The sequence below is a fragment of the Heteronotia binoei genome, chromosome 3 (genome assembly GCF_032191835.1).
Source record: "Heteronotia binoei isolate CCM8104 ecotype False Entrance Well chromosome 3, APGP_CSIRO_Hbin_v1, whole genome shotgun sequence".
Taxonomy (NCBI): Eukaryota; Metazoa; Chordata; class Lepidosauria; order Squamata; family Gekkonidae; genus Heteronotia; species Heteronotia binoei.
The window spans coordinates 168,891,416-168,916,941 of record NC_083225.1 but is presented as its reverse complement, the minus strand read 5'-3'; the positions used below and the strand labels follow the sequence as shown (position 1 = coordinate 168,916,941).

Genomic DNA, 25,526 nt, shown 5'->3' with positions numbered 1-25,526 from the left:
ATTGAGGGGCAAGGGTTGGACAGAAAAACAGAGAATAGACTCATGGGTCATCCTTGTATCATGTGGATGTGTGTATTATGTGGAGGAGAACAAAAAATTGAGAATCAAAGAAACAGATGGAGTTTGCACAGGTGTTAAGACAAGTTTTAGGTTGCCCCTGGCATAATTCAGTAAAATCTCTGGCTGTCCATTTTGTTTAACTAATTATTGAGTTAGCTGGTTTAAACTATAGTTCACCCAGAAGCCATATAACCAGCACATCTGAATGGCAATGTTATGCCCACATATTTTTTTTACAAACAAACAACACATTAGTGAGGGTGCATTCCCCCCCTCCCCCCAAAAAACAACCTAAATAGCCAAACCTACTCTGACCTCATCAGAACTTGGAAGCTATGCAGGGTTGGCCATAGTTAGTTCTTGGATGGGAGACCCCCAAGGAAGAATGGGGCTGCTGTGCAGAGGAAGGCAATGACAAACCACTTTTGCTCCTCTTTTGCCTGGAGTGCCCTGTGGATGGGATTGCCATGAGTCTTTTGTGACTCAATGGCACATTTTTCTCCTTCAGAAAAAAATAAAACTAGTAAGGACAGAGGACAGTTCTTTGCAGAGTTGAAGGCAGTTTTATAGACACATCTCCTACGCAATTCCTACTGCTTCCACCTCTGGCTGATAAGCATTGCAATTTTGTACTGTTTCAAAACCTGCTTGGCTAGAAACAGCAGTAGGACAGAAGAAATATATGCATACACCATAAAAATTGAAACCTCTCTCTCTAACCAATCCTGTATAAACCATGCTTGCAAACCATTATGTCTCGTAAGACATCATTAAAGCTTGATTCCTAAAATGCGTCAGATATCACAGCTGTGGAGAGGTTCTGACAACTATATTCTAGTCCAAAATGAAAACAGTGTGGTCATGAGTCATTATTTGCAAGGGGTATCATTCATTTAAAAGGTCTAGATGGTTATTATGAACATGACCATGATGTCATCCTACTTTGGTGTATGTGTGCGTTAATGTTGTATTGTTGATCCTTCAGCTAGACATCATAGTCAAACATTTCTTATATAATCTTAATATAAGATTCCATGAACAGTGGCACATCCCTCCATCACAAAGTCTCTTCTTCCAATATAATTTCACTCAGCTAACAATTAAACATTTTTCCAGCATAAAAACCTTTCTTCTGCAACTTATGGCCACAGAGCCAAAATTGACTCAGCACAGAAGCAAATAAGGTTCTTCTTTTTAAAAAGCAAATGAAATATGTGAGGAATATTGAAGGGATTGATGGGGAACTAGAATAACCAGTATGTGAAGGGAAAGGCAGGCAAAGATTTTTATGGAATGAAAGGTCTTCTTAGAGATGCTTAAAAAGGAATATGATAACGGCAAACAAAGTTAGAGTCCAGTGGCACCTTTAAGACCAACAAAGTTTTATTCAAGGTGTGAGCTTTCGTGTGCACACACACTTCAGATAAAATGAGACAGAAGAAAACCATTCAAATTTGTAGGCAAGGTTGAAAAGCAAATTGGTATATAACATAATGACATTTTGAGACAAAGCAGGAACAACAAACCACATGTACAGGGTCAACAGCTGTATGGATCCAATTAAGGGGGATCAAGGGTTTGAAGCAATAAATATGTCAACATAGGAAATAAATGTGTAAGAGAATATTTTCTAATTGTGCAGATTTATGCTGATGCACTGAAATAATTGTGCAGGATGTTCCTGTGTATATTTAATATTTATTGTATGCCACTTCCTAACAAAGACTCACAACAACCAGAGTTTGGGCTGTAGAAATGTTATGGATTGTTAATTGACATGTCAGCTAGGTAAATGCACTTTCTTATAGTGATCTAGTGACATAATACATACAAGATCTGTAAATAATGCTTTATAGTGTTTTGAATTTGACAGATGGTTTAAAAGACAACGGGGTTGGCTGGGAAGGGGGAAGTTGTGTGTGTGCGTATGAAAGAGAGACAGAGGAAGAAAGAAATGGGATGACTAGCAGATAGAACGAGCCGTGAATGAAGAGTTTTGATTGAATAAGAGGATACGACTGAGAGAGCACATGTCAGGGCTCGATAAATCCTAGGTGTCATGAAACCTAAAAATTTCATTTTAGCACCTAGTGTTTTCGGCAATAATTTTGTTATGAGGTTTTAATTACTGGGACAGCCAGGGTTACCCCCAAATTTATTTATATACTACAACACTTGGTCATATTATACCCTGAATAAAATTACAAGAAACTTGGAGTCGCCTAGATGTGGTAGCATCCCTGTGTCTGCTATAAATAGGAATGCTGCCACCATTTAAGGTTTGGGTGTTCTACTCTGATACAGGCAGCCCTTCTGCTGGTAGAGCTGCCTCTTGCATTAGAGGAAGTCTGCTTGAATTGGAGGAATACACCACAGCTGGATTAGTGTAGGATATAAGCCATTGTGGCTTGATTAAAATGTCGTCAAATCCGGGAGCAATGTCACCTAAGGTTCTTGGATCAGTTATGGAGATAATTCCCTATTAATTGGAGAATAGTTTCCCTCCCCCCCCCAAAAAAAAAAAAATTCTCATTTGCACTTGCAATTTACAGAGACTCTTCTGGAGAGATGTATACAGAGACAGAACATGAGTTTTTATTGCAGAATATTCTAACTCTAATCCCTATCATCTCCATGTAGAAAGGATCAACAAAAGCATCACCACTAGCAGGGCCTGAATCCTTGAGAGTCCCTGCTTCTCACATTACACTATACTGGACTAGATGAATCAGTGGTTTGACTTTCAATATGTTCATACTGTATTCAAAGTACCTTTCAAATATCCAGTTGCTCTTAGGGTGTTTATTTAAGAAACCATTTGACAACTACCTACTTAATACCTGCAACACATAAATTAGGCTGCATGAGGAAAGGACATTTTATTTGTTAGATACTGAAGGTATTTACAGATGATGTTTTGTTATAGTTCAATGTATATAGCTGTATATTTGAAATGCATAGGTAAATAAATACTCTAGTGGGTTTCTGTGAAGATCTCTGGCAGTTTTGTGAACTATATATTAAAACTGACAAAGCTAAGAAACATTCCAGGTGCATTTTTTGTTACATCTGACTTAAAAGTACAACCATAAGGTAAAACTGATATATTGATCTGCTAAATTTATATTGCAATCATATGCATGTTTACCTGAAATTGTGCCACTGTGTGACACAGAGTGTTGGACTGGATGGGCCATTGGCCTGATCCAACATGGCTTCTCTTATGTTCTTATGTGCCACAATTAATCAGAGTAAATATGCATAGGATTGAGATGTAAACTGATCAATTACTAGGGACAATTTTTTTCGTAAGTGAGTTAATATTGTACTTGTTTTTAGTTCTGTTTAGGACCCAGCATTCTATTGTAATGGGTAAATAGCAAAGCAAGTATTGAAGAAGGCCTTTTCTACTGAGTGCCAGTTTTAGTTTATTACATTTTAACTCACTACATACTTCCTTCAGTGTTCCAAAGGGGAACTGATATTAGTACCAGTAATATTTAGATGTATTTAAATACAATTGACTAATCAAACTGTTAAAAGGCAGGTGATTATTCAAATAGCCTTCAGCTTCAGTGCCCTTGGATGCTATTCTGTTTGTTGGCTCTCCAGGGCAACTGGTTGGCCACTTTATGGTACAGGATGCTGGACTAGATGGACCACTGGTCTGATCCTACAGTGTTCTTCTTAGTTTCTTAGTATATCTTTGATTGGTTAACAGTCATATTTCAGCAGAGAGGTTTTGGTAATCATGGACTGGCGCATTTAATTGTACATCATCAGTGCTTTTATTGTAATTCATGTCCATGTTGTTCTTGCATTCTCATGGACTGCTGTTTTTGTATTTTATGGTATTTATTTGTGATACTATTAGATATAATGCCATTTCAGTGTGACAGAAAGGATGACAAGCTGGACTTTTCTTTAGACAGACCCTGGTAAATGTTTCTGCTTTACAGTTTTCCTTCTTTCATTGTAGGAAGCCCCGTATGTTATGTGGAAAAAAAACAAAGAGCTGTTTGAAGGGAATGACAAGTATGAAGGATACTGTGTAGACCTGGCATCAGAAATTGCAAAACATATTGGCATCAAGTACAAAATTGCCATTGTTCCTGATGGAAAATACGGAGCGAGGGACCCAAACACAAAAATATGGAATGGGATGGTGGGAGAGCTGGTGTATGGGGTAAGCACATCAATTTTTGGCATAGGCTTGAACCTAAAACCTCTCAGAACTGCATTTCAAATATACAGGAATATATATATAATGAATGTCCAGCAATTGGTTAATGTTGACACTCACATATGAATGCCAATAATGTAAATATTATCTTCATTCTGTAAAGGATACGAAAAGGAATGCAGACAGCATGCCAAGACCCTCTTTTGTAAACAGTGCATGTATGTTCAAGATACGCTTGACTTGGAGAGAAAATTGTATTTCTGTGCAGGAGGAGACATTAGAACTATTTCTTTTCTGATGGATCATTTCTCAGAACATTTAAACTAGTGACTGTAAAAGTTCCCTTTTTATTGCTTAGGAAAGATGGAAATGCATTTTGACTCTGCAACAGAGCTGCTGAGGTATGAAAGTGGTCATCAAAAAGCACATCGGCCGCTCATGTTTAAGAAGCAGCTTGAGAAATGCCAGTTCTAGCATTTATGTTTTTTGTCCCCAAATTGTGCTGACTGCCAATGTCATCATTGTTCACCTGCCAAGATCCCAGCCACAAAGACTTGCTTCAGGTGCAGGCAGGAGCCTCCCCCCACCCACCTGGGAATTCTAAGGAATTCTAAGGAGAAGAGGGGGCTCTGGTCCATCAGTACTTTCCCAGGCAGCACAACAAGATTTCCATCTGTCTGCTCTTTATGTTTCCCTTTTTTTTTTGGGGGGGGGGGGGGGGGGGAATATTAGAAAGTTTGTCAAATCTTAGAGTTTAGCAAAATGCTCACAGAGGGTTTAAACAATGGACTCCAGAAGCAAATATTTGGGGGGCATAATAAAAGAGCATAATAAAATTTAGATGTTTTGGAACTCCGCTCCTGTGAGCTCCTGCCCAGAATGAGGCCTGGATGCCACACTTCAAAACTGAGAGAGAAGAAGGAAGATCTTCAAACACCTGTATTGTCTAGGGCTTCATTAAGCAATCGGTCAGAGGGTGAGAGCCCTCTAGTTTCCTCTTTTCCCTTTTTATAATGGGTGTGGCAAATACCCCAGTTGAGAACTTGTGAAATTTAGAAACATGTAGTAATGGTTGCATTTTTGTGTTGCATCTCTCCCACATCTCACTGCATTCTCTAAGACCCAGTAATTTGACTGCAAAGTCAAAGCCGCCCTGAGCCTGCCTTGACGGGGAGGGCGGGGTATAAATAAAAATTTACTTACTTACTTACTTACAAAGTGTACTCCTCTGCCAAGAGATTATCATAACCAAGCATTTTTCACTGTCCTGCAGAGCTAAGGAATCCTTGCTCTTTCGCAGATATGTCTGGATGACTGTAAGATTATCCACACAATGGTGCAATCTTTTGGTGATGAGCTTATTCACCCAAGCAACTTTCTGGTGATGAATGCCATTAGCTACCTGCAGCAGGTGTTCCTGGCAGCTCCAGCAGACAATCCCAATTAAATATTCATTCTTCCACCTTGAAATATTATCCATTCACGGCACGATGAATAAGGAGGTCATTGATCATTTCTGTCAATGTCTAAGAAAGAATGGGGATCTAAAGTTCAAGTAGCATCTGCTGCATTTTGGAAAGCTTTCACAAAATGAATTCTGTACAAGAGGGGAAAAAGAAACCTGGATTAAGTCACTTAACTAGGCTGTCATTCAACAGTTACAAACTGCGTTTCACATTATGCTTTTTTTACAGCAGAAGGGGAGATATTCAGAAATGGCTGTGAGACATTTCTCTGTTGCTTCGCTAAAATGGGAAAAGACTGATAATGAGCCTTACTTGCTATGATTAATAGGTTCATTTATTCATAGAAGTATAAAGCATGAGTTGTTGAGTGCTGTTGCACATGAAAAGCTCCTTACCGCTTACAGCCCTGGCTGCTGTCCAAAGCACCATAGAACTCCAGTGGACACACGGATATTGACACAAGCATAGAATGCCATGACATGCCAGTGTGTGCTCTACAAGCACACAGCAGAAGTACATATGAAAAACTTCCCAGTATGCTGTAAGTGACACTGCACTCCGCGACCTGCTATCCCTTAGGTTGTCAGTCCAAGACAAACACAATAATAGAACATTTGCTTTCCATGTTGAACCTTCCAAATTCAACTCCCTGGCGTCTCCAGTCAAAAGAACCATAGGTGGCAGGGTTGGGAAAGAATCCTTGAAAATCAACCTCCAGTCAGCCTAGACGATGCTAAGCTAAACAGAACTAAGGTCTTGACAGTATAAGGCAGCTTCCAGGGCTCATATACTTGATAGGAGACAGACTGTTTCCCTTGGGCTGAGCACATGCTTTGCATGCAGCTAGTCTCAGATTTAATCCCTGGCATCTCCAATCCAAAGAACCTCTGGAAAACACCACTGCCAGTCTCAGTAGATAGTACCGTGCAGGGGTGGAATTCTAGCAGGAGCTCCTTTGCATATTAGGCCATATACCCCTGATGTAGCCAATCCTCCAAGAGCTTACAAGGCTCTTTTTTGTAAGCTCTTGGAGGATTGGCTACATCAGGGGGTGTGGCCTAATATGCAAAGGAGCTCCTGCTAGAATTCCACCCCTGGTACTGTGTGATTCAGGTCAGTTGTCCAACTCAGAGTGTGGCAGATTGACATAAAAGAAAGGAGACAGCTCCCCTTTGCATGGATTCCCAAATGCACATCAAAACTCTCACGTGTGCATAAAACTCTTGAATGAGGAAAGTTGTCTGTGTGCATCTTTAAATTAATTTGGTAGCTTTTCCTTGATGAGGTTTCAAGCAAAGATCCAAATTCAGTGCCTGTAGGGAACAGTGATACAAGAGCACGAGCCATCTCTCCTCAAACCTGGCTGCTGAAATTCCTCGAAAAACATAAAACAAAATCCTGGTTTCACTGTCATTTATTTGCAATTGGCCCCTAGTTTTATCTGGATCAAAAATTTCACCCATCAAAACAGATTTTTTTTTCCCCCATTAAAAATACATCACTTAAAGTTTGTTCTTAATTTATATTTGTCTGGGGTCTCTTTTCTTACAGAAGGCAGAGATCGCTGTTGCACCTTTGACCATCACTTTGGTGAGAGAGGAGGTCATTGATTTCTCAAAGCCGTTTATGAGTCTGGGTATATCTATTATGATTAAAAAGCCCCAGAAATCTAAACCTGGAGTGTTTTCCTTCCTGGATCCCTTGGCCTATGAAATCTGGATGTGCATAGTGTTTGCCTACATAGGAGTCAGTGTCGTCCTCTTCCTCGTGAGCAGGTTCAGTCCATATGAGTGGCACACAGAGGAACCGGAGGATGGCAAAGAAGGACCCAGTGACCAGCCTCCCAATGAGTTCGGCATTTTCAACAGTCTGTGGTTTTCCCTGGGTGCCTTTATGCAGCAAGGATGTGATATTTCACCCAGGTTGGTATAAAGTCATGTTTGCTTCTTTGTGTTTGATCCTCAGCGATAAGCCCAGCTTCAGGTTGAGAAATTCTTGGGAACCTGGGGAGGAGAGAACATGGTATAATACCATGCAGCCCACCATCTGAAGTAGCCATTTTCTCTGGTGGAATTGATCTCTGCAGTCTGTAGATCAGTTATAATGGCAGAACTCTCCAGGCCCTACCTGAATTTTGGCAGCCCTACCGCACACAATAAATTAAACAAGGTTTGCTTGAGTTGACTTTTTTTCATCAGTCCTAAAAATGTCTCTCTTATTTTTTTTCTTCTGGAATTGATTCTTATTCCTCATCTCACACCCCAGTTAGGCAAATATTCAAAACCTTTTTAAAAACCCTTTCAAAGTATTTGCTGCTGCTGTTTTGAAAAATGTATTTGCCTCTTCTTTTTTTTCTTTTCTTTTTTTAAAATTTTATCTCGTAGCTGATGGCCCCAGTAAATTTTAATCTAGGTAAACAGTTCATCCCCATCAGCCCATGAAAAGAGAAAGAAAACATTTGTTTTTAAGTTGTGAGGAACATGTGGAATATTTCATGCTGCATTTCTGTTTTGAATTTTGAATGTGTTGGGTATGTAATATGAAAATATACGCATGTGTATGTAATGCTGTGCCTGAATTACTCCCGAATTGTTCTTTTTTCCATCACCTCCACCCCCTGGTTTCAGTTCAGCTTTATTTATATCTCATTCACATCTTATCTGTCATTTGTCTTGGTCAGTAGTGTCAACATAGTGTTCTTTACTCTATTATTGTTGTTATTACTGTGTTATAAAACAGCCAAAAATCTTTGCAAGTGCAAGAGACTCATTCCCTCTGACAGTTCCCACTAACCTTTGAACTTGCCTCATTTACACATCTGATACTTTTTCTTCCCTTGTCCTAATGTGAGTGCCATTGTCATAAGCCCTTTCCCCACATTTGACATCTGTTCTGTGTGGCTAAAGAACATGATATTAGAAACATGTGGAGTGACTGAAAGGGCACAGTGAAGTAGATGGTCTGCATTTGTCAGAGCAAATATGTGTTCAGCTATCAATACATTGGTCTGGCAATGAAGGGGGACAGGAATCATGGTTGGTTGTGCGGAGTCATAAATTCGATGTAAGACAGTGAATCACAAAGGAGCTGTTTCATTACCCACCTAGCTCATGTTTCCAACCTCTCCTCTTCCAACAGGGAAGCTGGGTTCATATGAAAGCACACGGGCTGGAATCCAGTCCAGTGATGCACAAGCAGAAACATAAATTGGCTTAATTCTGCTTGCACAAAATCTTGTGCAACACCTAGTGCTTTTCTCCCTGTATATTATAGTGCCCAGAAATAGCTTGCACAATATCTTGCTCAAGCGGAAACACAAGTGGGTATAGAACAAAGTTGGAGTCTAGTAGTAACACCTTTAAGACCAACACTTACATTCTGAATAACACTTGGTTGGTCTTAAAGGTGCTACTCGGGGCTGGGTTAAACTGAGAACATGTTTTTCTCAGAGGCATTCCTGTCCACCTAGTTTGCTTTTTAACATGTAGCATATATTATAAACATACAAACATAAAGCATACACTCTACCAGTACAATAAGTTTGAGTTAGAGCTAGTGGCTGTTGTGATCTATTTCATATCTTTATGCTTTAAGAGCTCTAGCACAGGCAGATTTTTTTACACTGGATCCAACCCATTATCTATCATGTGTTTAGAGCATCACAGTCGTTTCCCTGGAATTCTTGCTTTGTGCTGCCCTAGCAAATATCTAACCAGGTGGATTATTTTTAAGTATTGACGAGAAAGAGGTGGGATGATGTTGGATTTGGAGCCTCAGAGTAGCGTACTGAAGTATTCTATCTTCAGAGGCTTTCTGCAATGACTTGTCTGCTGAAGGACTCCAGTACATTGCAAAGGATTTGAGAATGTGTTCTAGGAGGAATACTCAGACCCTGTTGGGACCCCAGACAGACTTTTGATCAAGAATATGCCTTGGGACTCCCCCAGCACTCCCCCATTTGATTGCAGTTTGCATGAGAAAATCAGTCGTGGCAGGAAAGGAAGTTTGCCAGTTATTATCCTTTTCAAGGAAGATTGCCGGCTATTATTGACTTTAGCTAATGTTTCTGAGGAACCTTTACAACATACTTTGAAAACCTCCAGTACAACTCGTACAGCAGCTGCTTCCTTGGTTTAAGAAACATAATTATAACAGACTTCTGTGTATATTGCACTTTTACTCATGTGCCTTTCTGTATCCTTGGCTGAGCATTGAATATTAAGGGAGCACCTTGCTAAATAGAATATTGATCCTTTTTTGGTGTGTGTGTTCCTCACTGCCAATTACTGTTGCTTGGATAATACATTCCCTGCAATAACGGTGTCTCTCACTGTCTCTCTTTCTCTTTCAATGGCACAAGAGATAGGAAAATATGCATTATCTTATTCATGTTTAGATCCCTCTCAGGTCGCATAGTTGGAGGTGTGTGGTGGTTCTTCACACTGATCATTATTTCATCATACACCGCTAATCTTGCTGCTTTCTTGACTGTTGAGCGAATGGTCTCACCCATAGAGAGTGCAGAAGACCTCGCCAAACAAACTGAAATTGCATATGGAACATTGGATTCGGGATCGACAAAAGAGTTCTTCAGAGTAAGTTTGCATGTCTACTGGGAACGGGAGGGGAAGTGTCTATATTCCTCAGCCTACATGGGAAGCATTCAGAAAGCTGAAGGAATTATGTTGCATGATGGATAATCCAATTTGTGGTCTGTAGCTCCCACTATATTGATGTTATTTTTTTTTTTAAACTCCACAACCACTTGTTGGTATTTGCAGTCATTTTAATTTGTGGCAAATATATTGATCTTGACATGTCCGGCTCGGAAATGCCCAGAGTGGCTTTAGGAGCCAAGGTAATTAAAATGGCATTGCTCTGCTGGTTCATTGCAAGCTACGGTGCTTAAAACAAAAAGGAGCATTGATAGCCCTAAAGTCTTTCACTCATGGATTCGTCTATGGACTTTCTATGGTAAAGAGTCATGTACGATAATCAGCACTGGCTAAAACAAAACAGCTGCTATTATTTCAGTGGTTTGATCATCTGTTTTAACGCTCAAAGCTGTTTTTCTTCCATTGTTCTCAAGGTGGATGCTCTGCTGCAGGGGCATAAAATTGCCACCTTCTTATAGCTTGGAAATAGAAAACTCTGGGCACCATTCAGCCAAAATTTACCATTCGTATTAAATACGTGCTTAGTAGCAGTAGGGGTCAACACCTCTTGGTGCAATTCTATGCAGAAAATAAATATGCGTGTGTCTTTATTTATTTCTCACTGAAGTCAAGGGGATTACAAAGAGCATAACCTAGAATAGATCATGTTCTACTTATTAAACACAGAGCCTTTGAACCCCAAACATGATGCCACCAAAACTGAGTACTTCTAGGTCCCATTGGTTGAATTTTCAATAGATGAGTTAAGAAGGTGCTTGCGTCTCTTCCGCTGAGGTCAACAGGAGTCAGTGTACCCACACCACATGGCTTTCTGTTTCAAAAGCGAACAGAACGTAAAATGCTGAACTGGTCTAAAAACCATTGGCTGTGTCTGCTGAGGCTACTTGTAAGCAAGTTTCCAAACAGAGTACATTTATGTCCTTCTCTAAACCCTGTCATACTTCAAGAGGAAAGCAAAGAAGCCACAGGGCAAAATTCACTGGCACATTTTTCCTACTGAAAGTCAGGAGCTGAGTTTGCAACAGGCCCTGGATGTAGGACCCAAAGAATGTCCGAGAGTGAATCAGCCTGTGTGTCATCACCTAACTCCAGCTAAAGAAAGGAATCTACAAGAAAGCAACCGGTGCAGTGAGATAATCCTCTTAGTGACAGTAGGCTAGAGTGCTCACTCACCATTCTCTGCAAAATGTTCCTCTTTCCTCTTATCTTTCATGGAAGCCACGAGTGGTTGCTTGGTGAATTCTCCAAAACCAGTATTAAATGTGTACTGCAGAAGGTTGTTTTACAAAATAGCGGTTGAAAACTGAACTTTAGATAACAGAATATATAGTTAATTCTGCCTAAGGAATTGTTTTCAGTTATTCTGTGTGGAAGGCATTCCCCCTGCCCTGAGTACACACACTGTCTACGATCAGCTGTGATAGCTGAGTGCCATAGGGCAGGTCCTGTGGAAGCCAGACTGTTAGAGGTACATTTTGTTCCAACAAGGAAATGATCATAGTCAGGCGTCTTGCAGACTTCCTCAAAGACTGTTCATCAAACATCGGTTTCAGACGTGCATGAACAAATGCATAGATCTTTAGCTATTGCTTCACTTGATATAAACGTAAGTCTAGAGGTAACTAGCAGTTGAATCAGCCTGTAGTTGGCATGACTAACAGTGATAGTCCCAGCTAGCCTACTAACAGGGGACTGGAGGGAGCTAGGACATGGACCTCCTACTTTTAGTGATGACTCCTTTGCTGTAGGGCATCTTAGAAGAGTGTATTTTCCATGATGTATTGAAAAGCTCATCACCTTTCCTTCCCCTGTAATTTAAACACTAGTTCCCCATTTGCCTCGTGGTCCGTCTCTGTCATGTCCAAAGCTGTCAGCTGCACTGGGAAGTTGTGCAGGCCCTATGAAATTGTCTCTGCAAGCTCCCTTATAGATGAAGCTGTCCTATGATGCCATCTGAGCATGGAAATGAAAGTTCATTCTTTTGGCTGTGTGAGATCATTATGTCCACACTTGACCTGATTGGCATTGTTGTCGTGTTACTAGTTCTGTTAGCTATAGACTCTGGCCAATTTTGGACTCACCTTACACCGCTCCCACATCCATCTTCTCAGCGTGGCGTCCTCCCGATTTCCCACTGTTTGCATCGGGGCTGCAGCAAACATCGCGGTTTTCGCGCTGCTTTTTAGCAGTTTCCGTTTGCTGTGCAAAACCGCGATGTTTGCTCCAGCCCTGGCGCAAATAGTGGGAAATCAGGAGCATGCTGCGCCGAGAAGGTGGACATGAGAGCGGCGTACGGGTGAGTGCAAAATCGGTCTCTGTCTTATAGATTCTGCCTTGAAATAACTGTCCAATATGCAGCCCTGCTCAAGTCAAGTCAGCATGTATGTGCGATCATAAGTGATATATCAGGATTGCAGCATCATTCTTTGAAACTAACGGTATCAAAATGTACCTGCTTTCCCTACTGCAATGATCGATGAACCCCAGGTCCTGATACATTGCAACCTGTTTTTGTGATGCTCTCACACCTTTGCTTTCTCTAATCTCCTTTTAATTTCCTTCAGAGATCAAAAATAGCAGTGTATGAAAAGATGTGGACATACATGAGCACAACAGACCCATCAGTGTTCGCTAGGACTACGGCTGAGGGAGTTGCTCGTGTTCGCAAATCCAAGGGCAAGTTTGCCTTCCTCCTGGAGTCCACCATGAATGAATACATTGAGCAACGAAAGCCATGTGACACCATGAAAGTGGGAGGAAATCTGGATTCGAAAGGCTATGGCGTAGCCACACCAAAGGGTTCTCCATTAAGGTGGGTGGAATAGTATAACAATATAACATGTGTTGTTATAGTATTCCACCTTCCCTGATGCCCCTGATCTAGATCTTTTTGTGTTGTTCTGTGGATATGGTATGTTCTTTTTTTCTTTTTCCATTTCATATTTTCGATCGACAAGGAGGTAACTGTTGCTGATAACCACATCCACTGAATTTCTGTTATTGATATATATATATATCTATCAAGGCCATATAAAAAGCAAACTAGTTGGACACTGCTTCTAAGTTTTTCCAAAGATAGTCAATACATCAGCTCTTTATTTTCCAGAATCCATCGTTTCATTAACTTACTCTTCCATATTTTAGCTGTAGCTTCAGTGACAAAATAGCAAACAAAAGTCTGTTGGCCCCACATTTATTTCATCAGGACAGTATTATGGAGCCGCCACCTCCAATAGCTTTTACATTATTAAAGCTTCTTTTTATTTTTTAAAAAATGTTTTTAAACCTTACCTTTTTATTTTCAGCATTAGCATTGTTGTACTGACATCAGAATTAATCAGTTTTAGATAAACCTTTTTCAAGATTAGGAAATAAATTTTTTTGAAGTTGGTCTATTAACAAGAGATTTAGGGCACTTTCACACTAAATACTGCACTTTCAGTCCACTTACAATGCACTTTGCAATGGGATTTGGCTGTGTGAAATGGCAAAATCCACTTGCAAATGGTCACTGAAGTGGATTGAAACTGCATCACTTAGCATGTGTGAAAGCACCCTCAGTCTTAACTGTAGTTTTGTTTGGCATATGTACACAGATATCCTGGCTTGCCATGGTATAGGCCAGGATACCAGTCATACCTCTGTAGGCAAGGCAAGGGGAAGAGCAGAACTAAGTTTGAGTCCAGTAGTACCTTTAAGACCAACAATGTTTAATTCTCAGTATAAACTTTCAGGTGTAAGAGATAAAAACAAAATTGGAATTGGGTGAGGGGGGCATGCAAACACCTAGTCTGAGATTTCCACTTGTGGTTTAAAATTAGACAGACCTGCTTGCCACTCTCAGATACCACCTTCAAGGGTGTCAAAGCCTACTCAGCCATTGTATTGGAGATTGTAAGCACTCTCCCAAAGAGACAGGAGAAGGAGGCCCACTGAGATTGTTTTGTAAATTTTGACTGTTCCTACTGCCCTCAACATTGCGGCCCTCATCAAAACAGAAAACAACTTGTGGCTGTTGGTAGAGGGCAACTTACTTTAATACTGCAGGCACCTCTTTAAAAGTAATCTTCTTTGCAATTTATTGGTTCAGAACAGTGGAGGTGGGGGAAAAATTCCTCATGAACATCTCCAAAAATAGCTAACAAGGTGAAAGACTGGTGAAGGGAGAAATAGGAAGGGGGAAAACTGAGGGGGAAATTGGAAAGAGAGGAGTTAGCTCTCACAAAGATGAAAACTCTGAAAGTTCCCAGTCAATTCTGTGTGGTGCTCCTTTGCATATCAGGGCACACATCCCTGATGTAGCCAATCCTCCAAGAGCTTACAAGGCTCTTTTTTATAAGCTCTAGGAGGATTGACTACATCAGGGGTATGTGGCCTAATATGCAAAGGAGCTCCTGCTAGAATATGAAACCAGGATCATACCCCTGGTTTCATGTCAGGTATGATCCAAGCATTTATTTTTACATACAGATCAGTTTTGTTAACAAGCAGAACATCACTGGGAAGCATTATCTTTGTATTACAAGTTCTGATAAATTGATTAAGTAGTTCATCTTTCTTCTGAACAATTCAGTGGGCAATGTCAGATGATTCTTCCCCCAAAAGCCTTTCCTTGAATGAAAAATTCAATTTCTTGCTTTTACATATTTTGGAGCAAAAGGTAGATTACAAACCTTTCCATAATTTACCCAGAAATCTGTGTCACCTTAAAACTTGTGGTTGCCAATGACCTAGAACCACTCCCTTTATAGTCTGGTAACTTTTAGTGAAAGGCATCTGTGAAGAAACATCATTATGCTCCATGTTTCCATGCCCTGCTGTGTACCACTGACCACCACTTATGGTGGGGGCAGGAAACATTGAGTGTGATAATATCATGTGTCTGCTTTCACTAAACTTTATGGAAGATTCAGGGAGGAGATGTAGTGAGCAGGAAGATTAGGCATTGGTTCTGGTGATGGTACTAGTAAAAAGATTGTCAAGCAGGGCAAATGACCCACAGCGCAATCCTAAGAAAGACACCGTAACTAAGTTCATCAAAATCAATGGACTTAGAAGGGTGCAACTGTGGATTTAGAAGGGTGTAATGAACTTAGAAGGGGGCACATAGAATAAAAGTCAGATGTTTGAGAGCTGGAAGGAAGGAAGCCAAATAGATGGGGAGGAAGAGGTGGAAAGAAAGCAACTTTAACTTTAAATGAATTCTCTAAGCTGCTGGCCAACGGGGGGCGGGGGGCTTTGAGAGCCACACAATATGTGTGAAAGAGCCACATGTGGCTCCTGAGCCACAGTTTGGCCACCCCTGGTTTAGTATTTCGCTGCAACCCTCAGTGATCACTTACATTGACAGAATCAATAATCCATTGTAGGCTTCTTTTCATATTCATCACTTTGCTCATGAAGATGAACTCCTACAGTTAAGGAGATCACTTATATCTCATGCTGCTCATGGTTTTCGTTTTATTTGCAGTTTCTGTAGCTTTCTGGTGTTCAGCAGGCACTTGGCAGCTAATTTTCAGCATGCATTTCATCCTTTAGGGTCGTGTTGTGGCTTCCCTGTATCAACAGAGATGGAAGAAAAACAGGGAGCACTTGGTGTGCGTTTGCTTTGGGCCAGTCTTGCACTGTCACATTGCTCATCAAGTGTTCCTCCCCCTTTCTTTTCTGCTGATATTCATTGCTGCACTGACCAAAAGTGCGGCAAGAATAAGACATTCCTGGCAACAGGGTCACACTGAAAGCCCCTGGTTGCCATCAGAAGGACGCTGGTGTGAATCCTCCCACTTCAGTGAGCAAAGCATGATGCCTTCCTGTAGTCTAAAGAGGCTTCCCTTCAACATGAGCAGCTATACACTGCAGGAAGAGCCACTTAACTTGGAGTCTTCTTAGGCTGGAGGAACTTCCTCCATCCTAAAGAATAATATGTGCCAATGTCTGTGTTGCCTTGCCTACCGTTACGTTGGGGAAGAAGTGCAGCGTATATGATGTCAAGGTAAGCAAATTACTGGAAAGACTGGCATAGTGGCAATCAATGTGATTTCTCATGGACAGGAGTATTAATGCAATGTTTAGGGCCCTCAGTGAAGCAACCGTTTCACAAATGGGACTGTGTCCTATTGTCTGTTCTGACGACAGATTAGCATTTCTATCATTGACCCCACATGAACCCACACTGATCCTGATCCCACAGAACCAAATTTCAGAGGGATCAGTGAGCTGAAGAGGCGAGAGAATGGGAATCCTGCTGTCACAGAATGCGAATCACTAGGTCCAACCCCCCCCTTCTTTTTGCAAAAACCACCATGCTGGCTTCATGTAAAAACAAAGTACAGTAAACTGCAAATTGAAAACACCACCTACACCTACAAAATGAACAATGAAGTGGGAGAATGGTAATTATTTGGGGGAAACATTTCATTTGTCCTTCCTGCCACTATTGCCATTTTCTCTTCCCTGAAAGCTCCCGTAGCTCTCCCCTTTTTCTTTCTGTCCTTCCCACCACCTACCTTTACCTCCCCCCCTCCCTCTCATCTTCAGATTTCTCTCTCTCCTTCCTTTCTCTTGTCACCTTTTCCCTGGGAACACTCTGTGCAATTTTTCAGAGCCAGCCACCAAGCCAGGCACTCTTGCATGGTGTTCTGGATGACTTTGGTCAAGGCCTGATTCAGATATAGGCCTGTACTTTAAAAACTTCAGAGGAAATTCATTTCTTAAAGATACAGGCGCTGCTTCCACTATTTTGGAGGGCTTTAATGTCCCATTTTTATTTTTATTTAAATTTCACATTTTTCTGCAAACTTGTTTCCACCCCCCCCCCCTCTCAAGTTTATGAAAAGTTATGTTTTGTCTGTTCATGTCTTCAGATTTAGCTATCCATACATGTGGACACATTGAGAATTAGATACCACTGATGATGTGAAAACAAGCATACAATTCTAATCAATATTCACAGTACCATTGACAAGTATGTGAATACACAGAAAAATAAGCAGTATAAATATATGTCGTAAAGGAGTTGACACACATGGTACACTGTAGATTGTCAATACAAGGAGCCAGAAAAAGGTCTCTTGTCTGTGCAGTATGAGATGTAAAAGGTCAGACAACAGAATCTGACCCGTCTCTAATTTTAATCCATTTTTTTTTTGTAATGGAGAGTTTTGATTTGATGTCCCACCCTTAACTTGCACCATTGCATACTCACTCAGTGGTTGATCGATCAGATTTCTGCTGTGTGGCAGCCACAGTGTGTGTGGTCAGGCAGCTTTTCAAAATCATTTGTCTTCTGAGTATGCGCATAAGTGCATATTGGAAGCAGCACTTCAAACACCTGGCAGGATGATGGTATGTGGTGGCCAGAGCTGGCGTGTCCATTAGGCAATATTCGGCAATTGCCTCGGGTGCCGGCTTTTGCAGGGCACATTGTTTCTGGGTGCTGAGTCATCAGAGGAACTCTTCCAGCCCCCTCAGCACTGAAAAACAATGGCACTTTCAGTTCTGGGCGAACTTGGAGAGTGCCCACGACTGAAAGCACGGGTTGTTCATTTGACGCTGAGGGATCGGAAGATTTTCCTCCATTCCCTCAAAGCCGAAAGAACTGGGTTTCCCTCCCCTCGCATCCTCTGAGGGCGCAGGGGAAGATAAAGGCAGTGTGTTCCTTCGGCTTTGAGGGATCAGAGGATTTTCCTCCATTTCCTCAAAGCCAAAAGAGCCACGTTTCCCTCCCCTCGCGTCCTCTGAGGGCACAGGAGAAGGGAAAGGTGATGTGTTCCTTCAGCTTTGAGGGATCAGAGGATTTCCCCCTGATCCCTCAGAGCCAAAAAAGTAGCACTGAGTGCCCAGCGGCCAGCATGATGATGTCACATTGACGTCATCATGGCGCATGCACACAGGGTGCACGTGCAAGTTTCAACTTGGAGGGGGTGCATGTTGGGGTTCTGCCTTGGGCGGCAGAACTCCACGCACCGGGCCTGCTGGTGGCCAATGGGATTGCTGGAGGAGACTGCTGGGATATGTAGTGCAGCATGGAGGAAGTGTTTTTGAAACTGTTCTTTGCAGAGAAGCTCCCTGGAAAGGGAGAGGGGGGGAGAGAGAGGTCTGTAAAAAAAAATGCACAAGCATTGATGGTCCAGGGGTGATTATGTGCTTATGCACACGTTGCTACCTGATCAAAAAAAAGGGAGGGAGGAAACAGATGGAAAGGTTCACACTTCTCAGCTGGCTTGAGTTTGTAATGGGAGTTCAGTCATTCAGAAATGTGGGGTGAAAGTGCTGACATTCATAAAGACCAGACTTTCCCCAGTGCCTAATAACTTCAGTTCGAAGGTGGGTCAGAACAGAGTGCCAACGATTGGGGAACAGGAGGCAGATCTCACTGTCTGATTGTGTACTTTAAATCTGAAAGGGAACAGTAATGACTCTGGATTGGTGGTTGTTTTAAAACTGAATGAACAAGACAACACAGAAATGCTCTGATAAAGATCTGCTTGTAACAGAGTTTGGCATGTGTCATGTGTGTTAACTCCTATTTGATGTATTAGATATTAATTGATACTGTTTATTTTTCTGTGCATTTGCACACACATTGGTACAATGAATATTGTTTATAATTGTATGCTTGTCACAGTTGTTCATGTTGTATTTTCAGATAGTGTTTTCAGTTTGCAGTTTACCATGCACAACTCTTTTTGACATGCCATCTTGTACTAGTGCGCTTTGTTTTTGTATTCCTTGAGGGTGTCCTTTTTTTGTTTTCTCAGTCTGGTTCAGTGGCTGAAGTCTATATTGTTCATTTCTTTGACTATAATTTATTAATCTGTGCCAGGGGTGGAGCTCCTTTGCATATTAGACCACACACCCCTGATGTAGCCAATCCTCCAAGAGCTTGTAAAAAAGAGCCTTGTAAGCTCTTAAAGGATTGGCTACATTGGGGTGTGGCCTAATATGCAAAGAAGCTCCTGCTAGAATTCCACCCCTGTGACACTAGTTCATTAGAAGAGCCACGAGATCTCTCATCTTGAATGAACAGAGCATAATTTAAGCCAAGGCAGGCTTCTTTGATTGTTCCAAGAGGCCTGCCAGCGTCCAGGAAGGGCCAATGGTTCTCCCAGGATTAGAATTGATCTCCAGACTACAGAGATCAGTTTTCTTGGAGAAAATGGTAGCCTTGTAGGGTAGACTGTATGACATCACATTCACACCAAGCTCCCTCCCCTCTCCAAACTCCGCCCTTCCCAGGCTCTGTCACCAAATCTCCAGGAGTTTCCCAGTCAAAGTTTGCAACCCTAGTTTGGCTCTGCTGTGCTGGAGATCCCTTCATCTGCATCACATTAAAATAAAAAAAATCAGTATCTTCTATCCTATCCCTCTACTAAACGACATTTGGAGCCTTCCTCCAGCCTAAGGAGCTTTAAAATCACTGCCCAGTATTTCCTTTGTGGTTCTCAACACCTTCTATCAGTGCACAGGAGTCCGCCCATGTCCCTTTTGAGCATGAGCTATCAAATTCAAATATGTGTTTGCTCCCCATCTCCTTTCTCCAGATACTTATAGGAAAACCCTCCTTCATTCCCAACCTTCTGTCTGTCTTTCCTAAAGTATGTCTCTTCCATGTTCAAGCCAAATCTGCTAAATCAAAACAGTTTAGAGGGAAAGAGCCAGATTACATGTTGCAATCTCTGATGAGGCCTTCCTACATCTTTTCTTATTTGAAAGAAAGCAGGAGGATGGCTGTATTTCTTTTCCTGGTGGAGCAAATAGCAATGGGGGAAGGATGTAAGAAAACATCATTTTACTATAACCATTTAGAAAAAAAAATTGGCCTGGTTAAAATTCATGAAAGCTCACTCCAATTGTTCATTTCACAGTTTAAATGCAGGAGATATATACAATAAATTTTCTTGAAAAGTGGGTTTTCCATATCAATATGAACTAAATATTAGTCAATCAGTTTATGCACTTCTCTGGAAAGCAGGGGCGTTTTCGCACAAGGCTTACCCCGGAGCAATGTCCCTCTTCACCGCGCAGCGTCTGCGCGGATTTTGCACCAACTGCTCCACAGAACCCGGAAGAGCCGCAAAGTCCTGCGGCTTTTGCGTCACAAATGTAAACCGCCAAAAACCAGTTTACATTTGCGGGACTTTGCGGCTCTTCCGGGTTCTGCGGAGCAGTTGGTGCGAAATCCACGCAGACGCTGCGCGGTGAAGAGGGACGTCGCTCCCGAGTAATGTCAGTGGGAAAACGACCCAGGCTTCATGAGGCTGGAACTACAGTGGAGAAGTTTCTGTTTCCTACACAGATCAAATTCTCCTCTCTGGATCCTGAAAAAAAAGAAGGGTGGACGCAAATAAGGAGAAAAAAGCATTCCTGGTGATAGGCTGGCCCTAAATACTTTGAAATTTCAAAAATTGGCACCTTGAATTGATACTAGAAGCTAATTTGTCATCACACTAGTAGCACTTCCACCCATGTGTTTAGGGTGGTTTCTTTGCCATAACAATTTACTGTAACTATCTCCATATTATTAAAAAGGCTCTGGGAAGGTAGTAACCAGTGTCAAACCAGGATCTGAAATCATGGGTTGGAAGAAGAACCACATTTAGTTTGGTAGTGATGGGAAGTGCTGTCAAGTTACAGCTGACTTATGGTGACCCCTTGGGGTTTTCAAGGCAAGAGATGTTCAGAGGTGGCCTGCCATTGCCTGCCTCTGTGTCGCCACCCTGGACTTCCTCGGTGCTTACACAGTACACATCCAAGTACTAACCAGGGCCAACCCTGTTTAGTTTCTGAGATCTGACAAGATCAGGCTAGCCTGGGTCATCCAGGTCGGAGCACATTTATAGTTAGAGTTATAAAACTGTATAGTTTTGTGTGATATAGGAATGCAACCTCTCTCTCCCTATATTTGCCTCCTCCTCTACTTTTTGAGATCCAAAGAGGAAAGCTTCACTCTGATTTGTTCCCACACACTACCCTCCCTGATGGCAAAGTGAAAACAAGAAGTCCTGCATTGAGGCATACCAGAATTTAAGTGTTCATCAGAATGCAGGACCACAGTTTTACAAACCCTCCATAGAAAAACTAAAGGTTTCATGTTTTATCTGACCTGCGTTGTTCCTTATCACTTGTGTTAATGACAGAGCAGCAATGAAATATTCTTTACCATTTATGCTTATGTAGGCATAGAAGAACCCCAACATTCTCTAGACTAATTCTTCTTATCATTCAGATAATACTTATACTAAAGTGAGGTGGCAGAATGGTAGAGTATAAAACCTATCCAAGTAAGTTGTTTCCATCTTAAACAATACTAACTCTGTTTTCCATGCCATTGAAGCACTTGGGCATTGTTTGGGCAAGAATGAAACGACTTCCAGGATTTTTTAAAAAAATGTCTGCTGCGCAACATAGCTAAATTGCAATATTGTTCAATTACTGAAGGAACAATGTTCTTGTTTGTATGGGGCTCTGTATAACCCACCGTTAATACCACATACACAGTTTCCCTGTGATCTTCTGCCTGCCTCACTTAGAGACAGGGACACTGCTGGATAATTGATTATTACAGCATCTTTGTGCCTGCCAGATTATATCAACAGCATAACAGAACTTGATCCAGGCTCAGCTTTATCGGCCAAATTTTCCACTAAGGGAACCATCTTACAAAATAAACAAACACTTCTGCCATTTAAAATAGTAATAATTCAGGGACACACTGCACTGAGAAATAAGTGGTGAAGATCACCCACATTTTTTTCTTAGTTCTGAGCATTTAAAATGTTATTATACTTGCAGTGCTCAACCACTGCAGGTTTTCATGAAGCATTTCACTTCTAGGTGTCCTTTAAAGCATACCAGGTATTCCTCTTTATGCCAAGAAACAGGACTTTTTTTGTAGCAGGAACTCCTTTGCATATTAGGCCTCACCCCTTTTATGTAGCCAATCCTCGAAAAGTTTACAAGGCTCTTCATACAGAGCCTACTGTATGTTCTTGAAGGGTTGGCTACATCAGGCATGTGTGGCCTAATATGCAAAGGAGTTCCTGCTACAAAAAAAGCCCTGCCAAGAAACATTGTCTATTATCATTGGCCATGATAGCTCAATGTAGCTTCAGAATACTAATTATTGAGGAAGAAATAATGGGTGGAGGGCAATGAGTGGTTCCTGGAGGCACCTGGTATGCCACTATTGGAAACAATGGGCTGAATTATAAGCAGCCTTGGTCAGATCCAGTAAGGCTGTTTTTATTTTGGGACTTTTATAGCATCTTGCAGGCACTCAAGCATGTTAATGCACTAAGAGAAGCTGAAGATTGGCTAGCTGACTAAATAATCTTTCTGTAGGATTACAGCTAGGAACTTTGCAAACTATGCAGAAACCAAGCATCCTCTTTGTACATGCATTTTAAGTTAGTGGGCTGAACCCAAGAGTGCTTCATTACTAATCCATTTGGGAAACCATAACCTTAACATTTGTCATGCACATGCACTCCTCTGAGTAGTGACAAGTTCCAGGACAGTGCTATCAGGTTTGTTTTCCTTAGGAAAAGAGAGCATTGGGCTGCTGCCACACAGGAGTAATTCCTGTTATGGACTCATTGCCACTGCAAATGCAGAGGCATTCACAGTTGCAACAGTATCTTCCACACTAGCTGGAAGAAGGGAGCTGGGATGCCTACAGCTTCTCCAAAATTCTCAGATGAACACTCAGTCCAGAACTATGTTTGGGGAGCACACATAAGTAGCTACCACTGCTTTAAAAGGAAGTACTAGTCCAAACATTAACAGCTCCAACTTCTACCTCTCCTTGCCTGAGGAGTAACAGCAGGCACATATGATACTTCCTTATACTGTACAGTGTACTGTCTTGCTTGACACACCAAATGAAGCTGGTAGAAGGTTCTTTGCACTGAACAGACCCGATCTTGTAGACACGGTTAGTAGCCTCAAGCTGCTTACTCCCAGCCAGTGTAACACCCTTCTAAACAGGACTGAATGCATTCTCTATCAACAGCACTTTACTCTTGCTGCGGTAAGCGTCAGTTTATTAATTAGCTCTCATCCAACCCATTGCTTTTGCCAGATGCTTGTTCTATGTTTAATCTTATAATTTAGCTAGTGATTTGTTCTGGCCAGTGTAAAAACAGCAGCTTTATGCACACACGAGGGTTTGGACTTTTTCAGTATGATTTGTGGTTCCCATCCTCGCCCCCTGCCCCCTGCTTTGAACAGTAGGCCTCCATGCTGTGGAAATCTGCTTCTGAATATCTACCATATCTCAAAAGCAGCTTCAATGGGGGAAGGGAGCTGCTGTTCAGCAAACGCAAGTCCAAGCCCTCTGGTTATACAGTCTTTTGCATTCCGGCTGCTGTTAATTTTTTATTGTATGAAGAGAGATATTCTATTTCTGCCTTGCTGAACACAGAGGAATTTGTACAATTTGCTGGGTTCCCCACAAAGTTTTAATCGTTGGTGGAGACAACAGAAGGAACTGAGCAATAACAGTTGGTTCCTGATGAGAGCTCTGAAAACACAACTGCTCCCTGTCAGATATACAGGAATATAACAAGTCCTGAAAATGGGTAGGAATCATGTCCTCTTGCACTCCCAAAGGCCTGCTCTTAATGTTCTGTGAAAACTGATAGTGGGACATCACTCCAAGCAAACCACAGGGATAATAATGCCCATTTGCTGGACCTACCAAATTGCTCCAAACCCTTAAAGCATTCTGAGGGACAGTGGGAGAATTTCTTTTAAAATGGCATGATATCATAAAGTTTTCAGCAATTCCTAGAGATGTTGAGTTTCCCCAGAAGTGATGGCAGTCCTTTCTAGGAATCTCTAAAAACTCTATGGATTTACCACAAAGTCACCAGCAATTCCTAGATAGGCATGATGTCATTTCTGGGTTTTTCCCAGAAGTGATGCCTCGCTGACCACTTCCCCCATGTTCCTGCTCTTCTGGTCTCTAACTGATTGCCACGCAGGACAGGGCAACCTTAAAATGATTAGTTTGTTCAAAATACGGGTATTGGTTAAATTCACAAGAAACATAATTGATATTCAAACTGTTTTTGATCTGGTCATTGAAACATGAATCAAACTCCTAATATTATGGCCTGCACAGTTGGTATCATTCAACTTGGCTGCTGTCTGCTTGTACAGGCTCTATGGAATACATTGCTTTGTATGCCAGAAAGTCACAGGAAGGTCATGTCTTGGTAAATATGCTACCATTGCAAAATCAGAGTAGCTTTTTAAATGATAATTCAGAGTAAGAGTCCTGTTGTTGTTTAAGGAACATTAGGTCTTATGAAAAATAACTAGAGTTCATCATTATTGCTTCTGTGCAGTCCCACGTGGGCGTGCATGATTGCAGACCAGCTGCAGGGAACAGCTTCCAAGCTTTTCAGAAAAAGTTTCTAGGCTCTGGAGTATTCCCCCTCTCTTCTGTCTCTAGAGGTCCTTTTTCCCACCCAAAAGGCCACATAATAGAGGCAGGGCGAGCGCTTCTTCCCTCAGTTCTCTCCTAGCCGCTTTGAGGAGAGGACATACTTCTAAGCTGCTGCTTGGTGTCGCCTCAGATTTTTCCATGGAGAATAGTGAAATGTTTCACCTACAAATTGATAGGATGGCTATATTTAAGAAGTGTGGGGAGTGTAGAGCAAAAATGACCCAAAATGATTATCATCCTTTGTGCCTCCTATGCCTGGGAGAGGGCCACAGTACAGCCACATGCCCAGCATGTAGATGTCTGACTCCTAAAGCATGTAAGTGGAGTGTGGCAAGACTTAAAGCTGCACTTTTGGAGAAAAACTCTGGGCACTCCAGACCCCACAGGGAATAATGGGCTCAAATGGATAAGGGTAAGAGGGCCCTTTCAGTGACTTCGGCACCAATACCCTCATTATCGGAGCTGCAAACCGACATTTCTACCCTGAGATTGGCATCGGACCCACTTCTACAGAAGGCAAAAGTGGAAAGGCAAACCCTCACATCACAGTCCGGCCTGATCACCATTGAGTCAGTGTCATTGAAGCTCCCTTGGAATTGATTATCTCCATACCTGTGCAATCATAGCTCACTTGCTTGAGGTCATCAATCTTCCCTTCTGACCCCAGTTTCTCCTCAAAGCTGAGCATT

General features: G+C 41.7%; 1 protein-coding gene across 7 annotated transcripts in view; it reads left to right on the top strand.

The window, feature by feature from the left end:
* Positions 1-25,526, top strand: part of GRIA4 (glutamate ionotropic receptor AMPA type subunit 4) — a 343,665-nt gene that overhangs the window by 282,299 nt on the left and 35,840 nt on the right. For all 7 annotated transcript variants that reach the window (XR_009555212.1, XR_009555213.1, XM_060234875.1 and 4 more), the window contains exons 10-13: positions 4,040-4,246; positions 7,261-7,631; positions 10,106-10,304; positions 12,950-13,197. Coding sequence is in view for 5 of the 7 variants with exons in the window: in XM_060234875.1 (XP_060090858.1) it covers positions 4,040-4,246; positions 7,261-7,631; positions 10,106-10,304; positions 12,950-13,197 (1,025 nt within the window). In the remaining 2 variants the exon portion in view is untranslated. The remainder of the gene's footprint in view (positions 1-4,039; positions 4,247-7,260; positions 7,632-10,105; positions 10,305-12,949; positions 13,198-25,526) is intronic.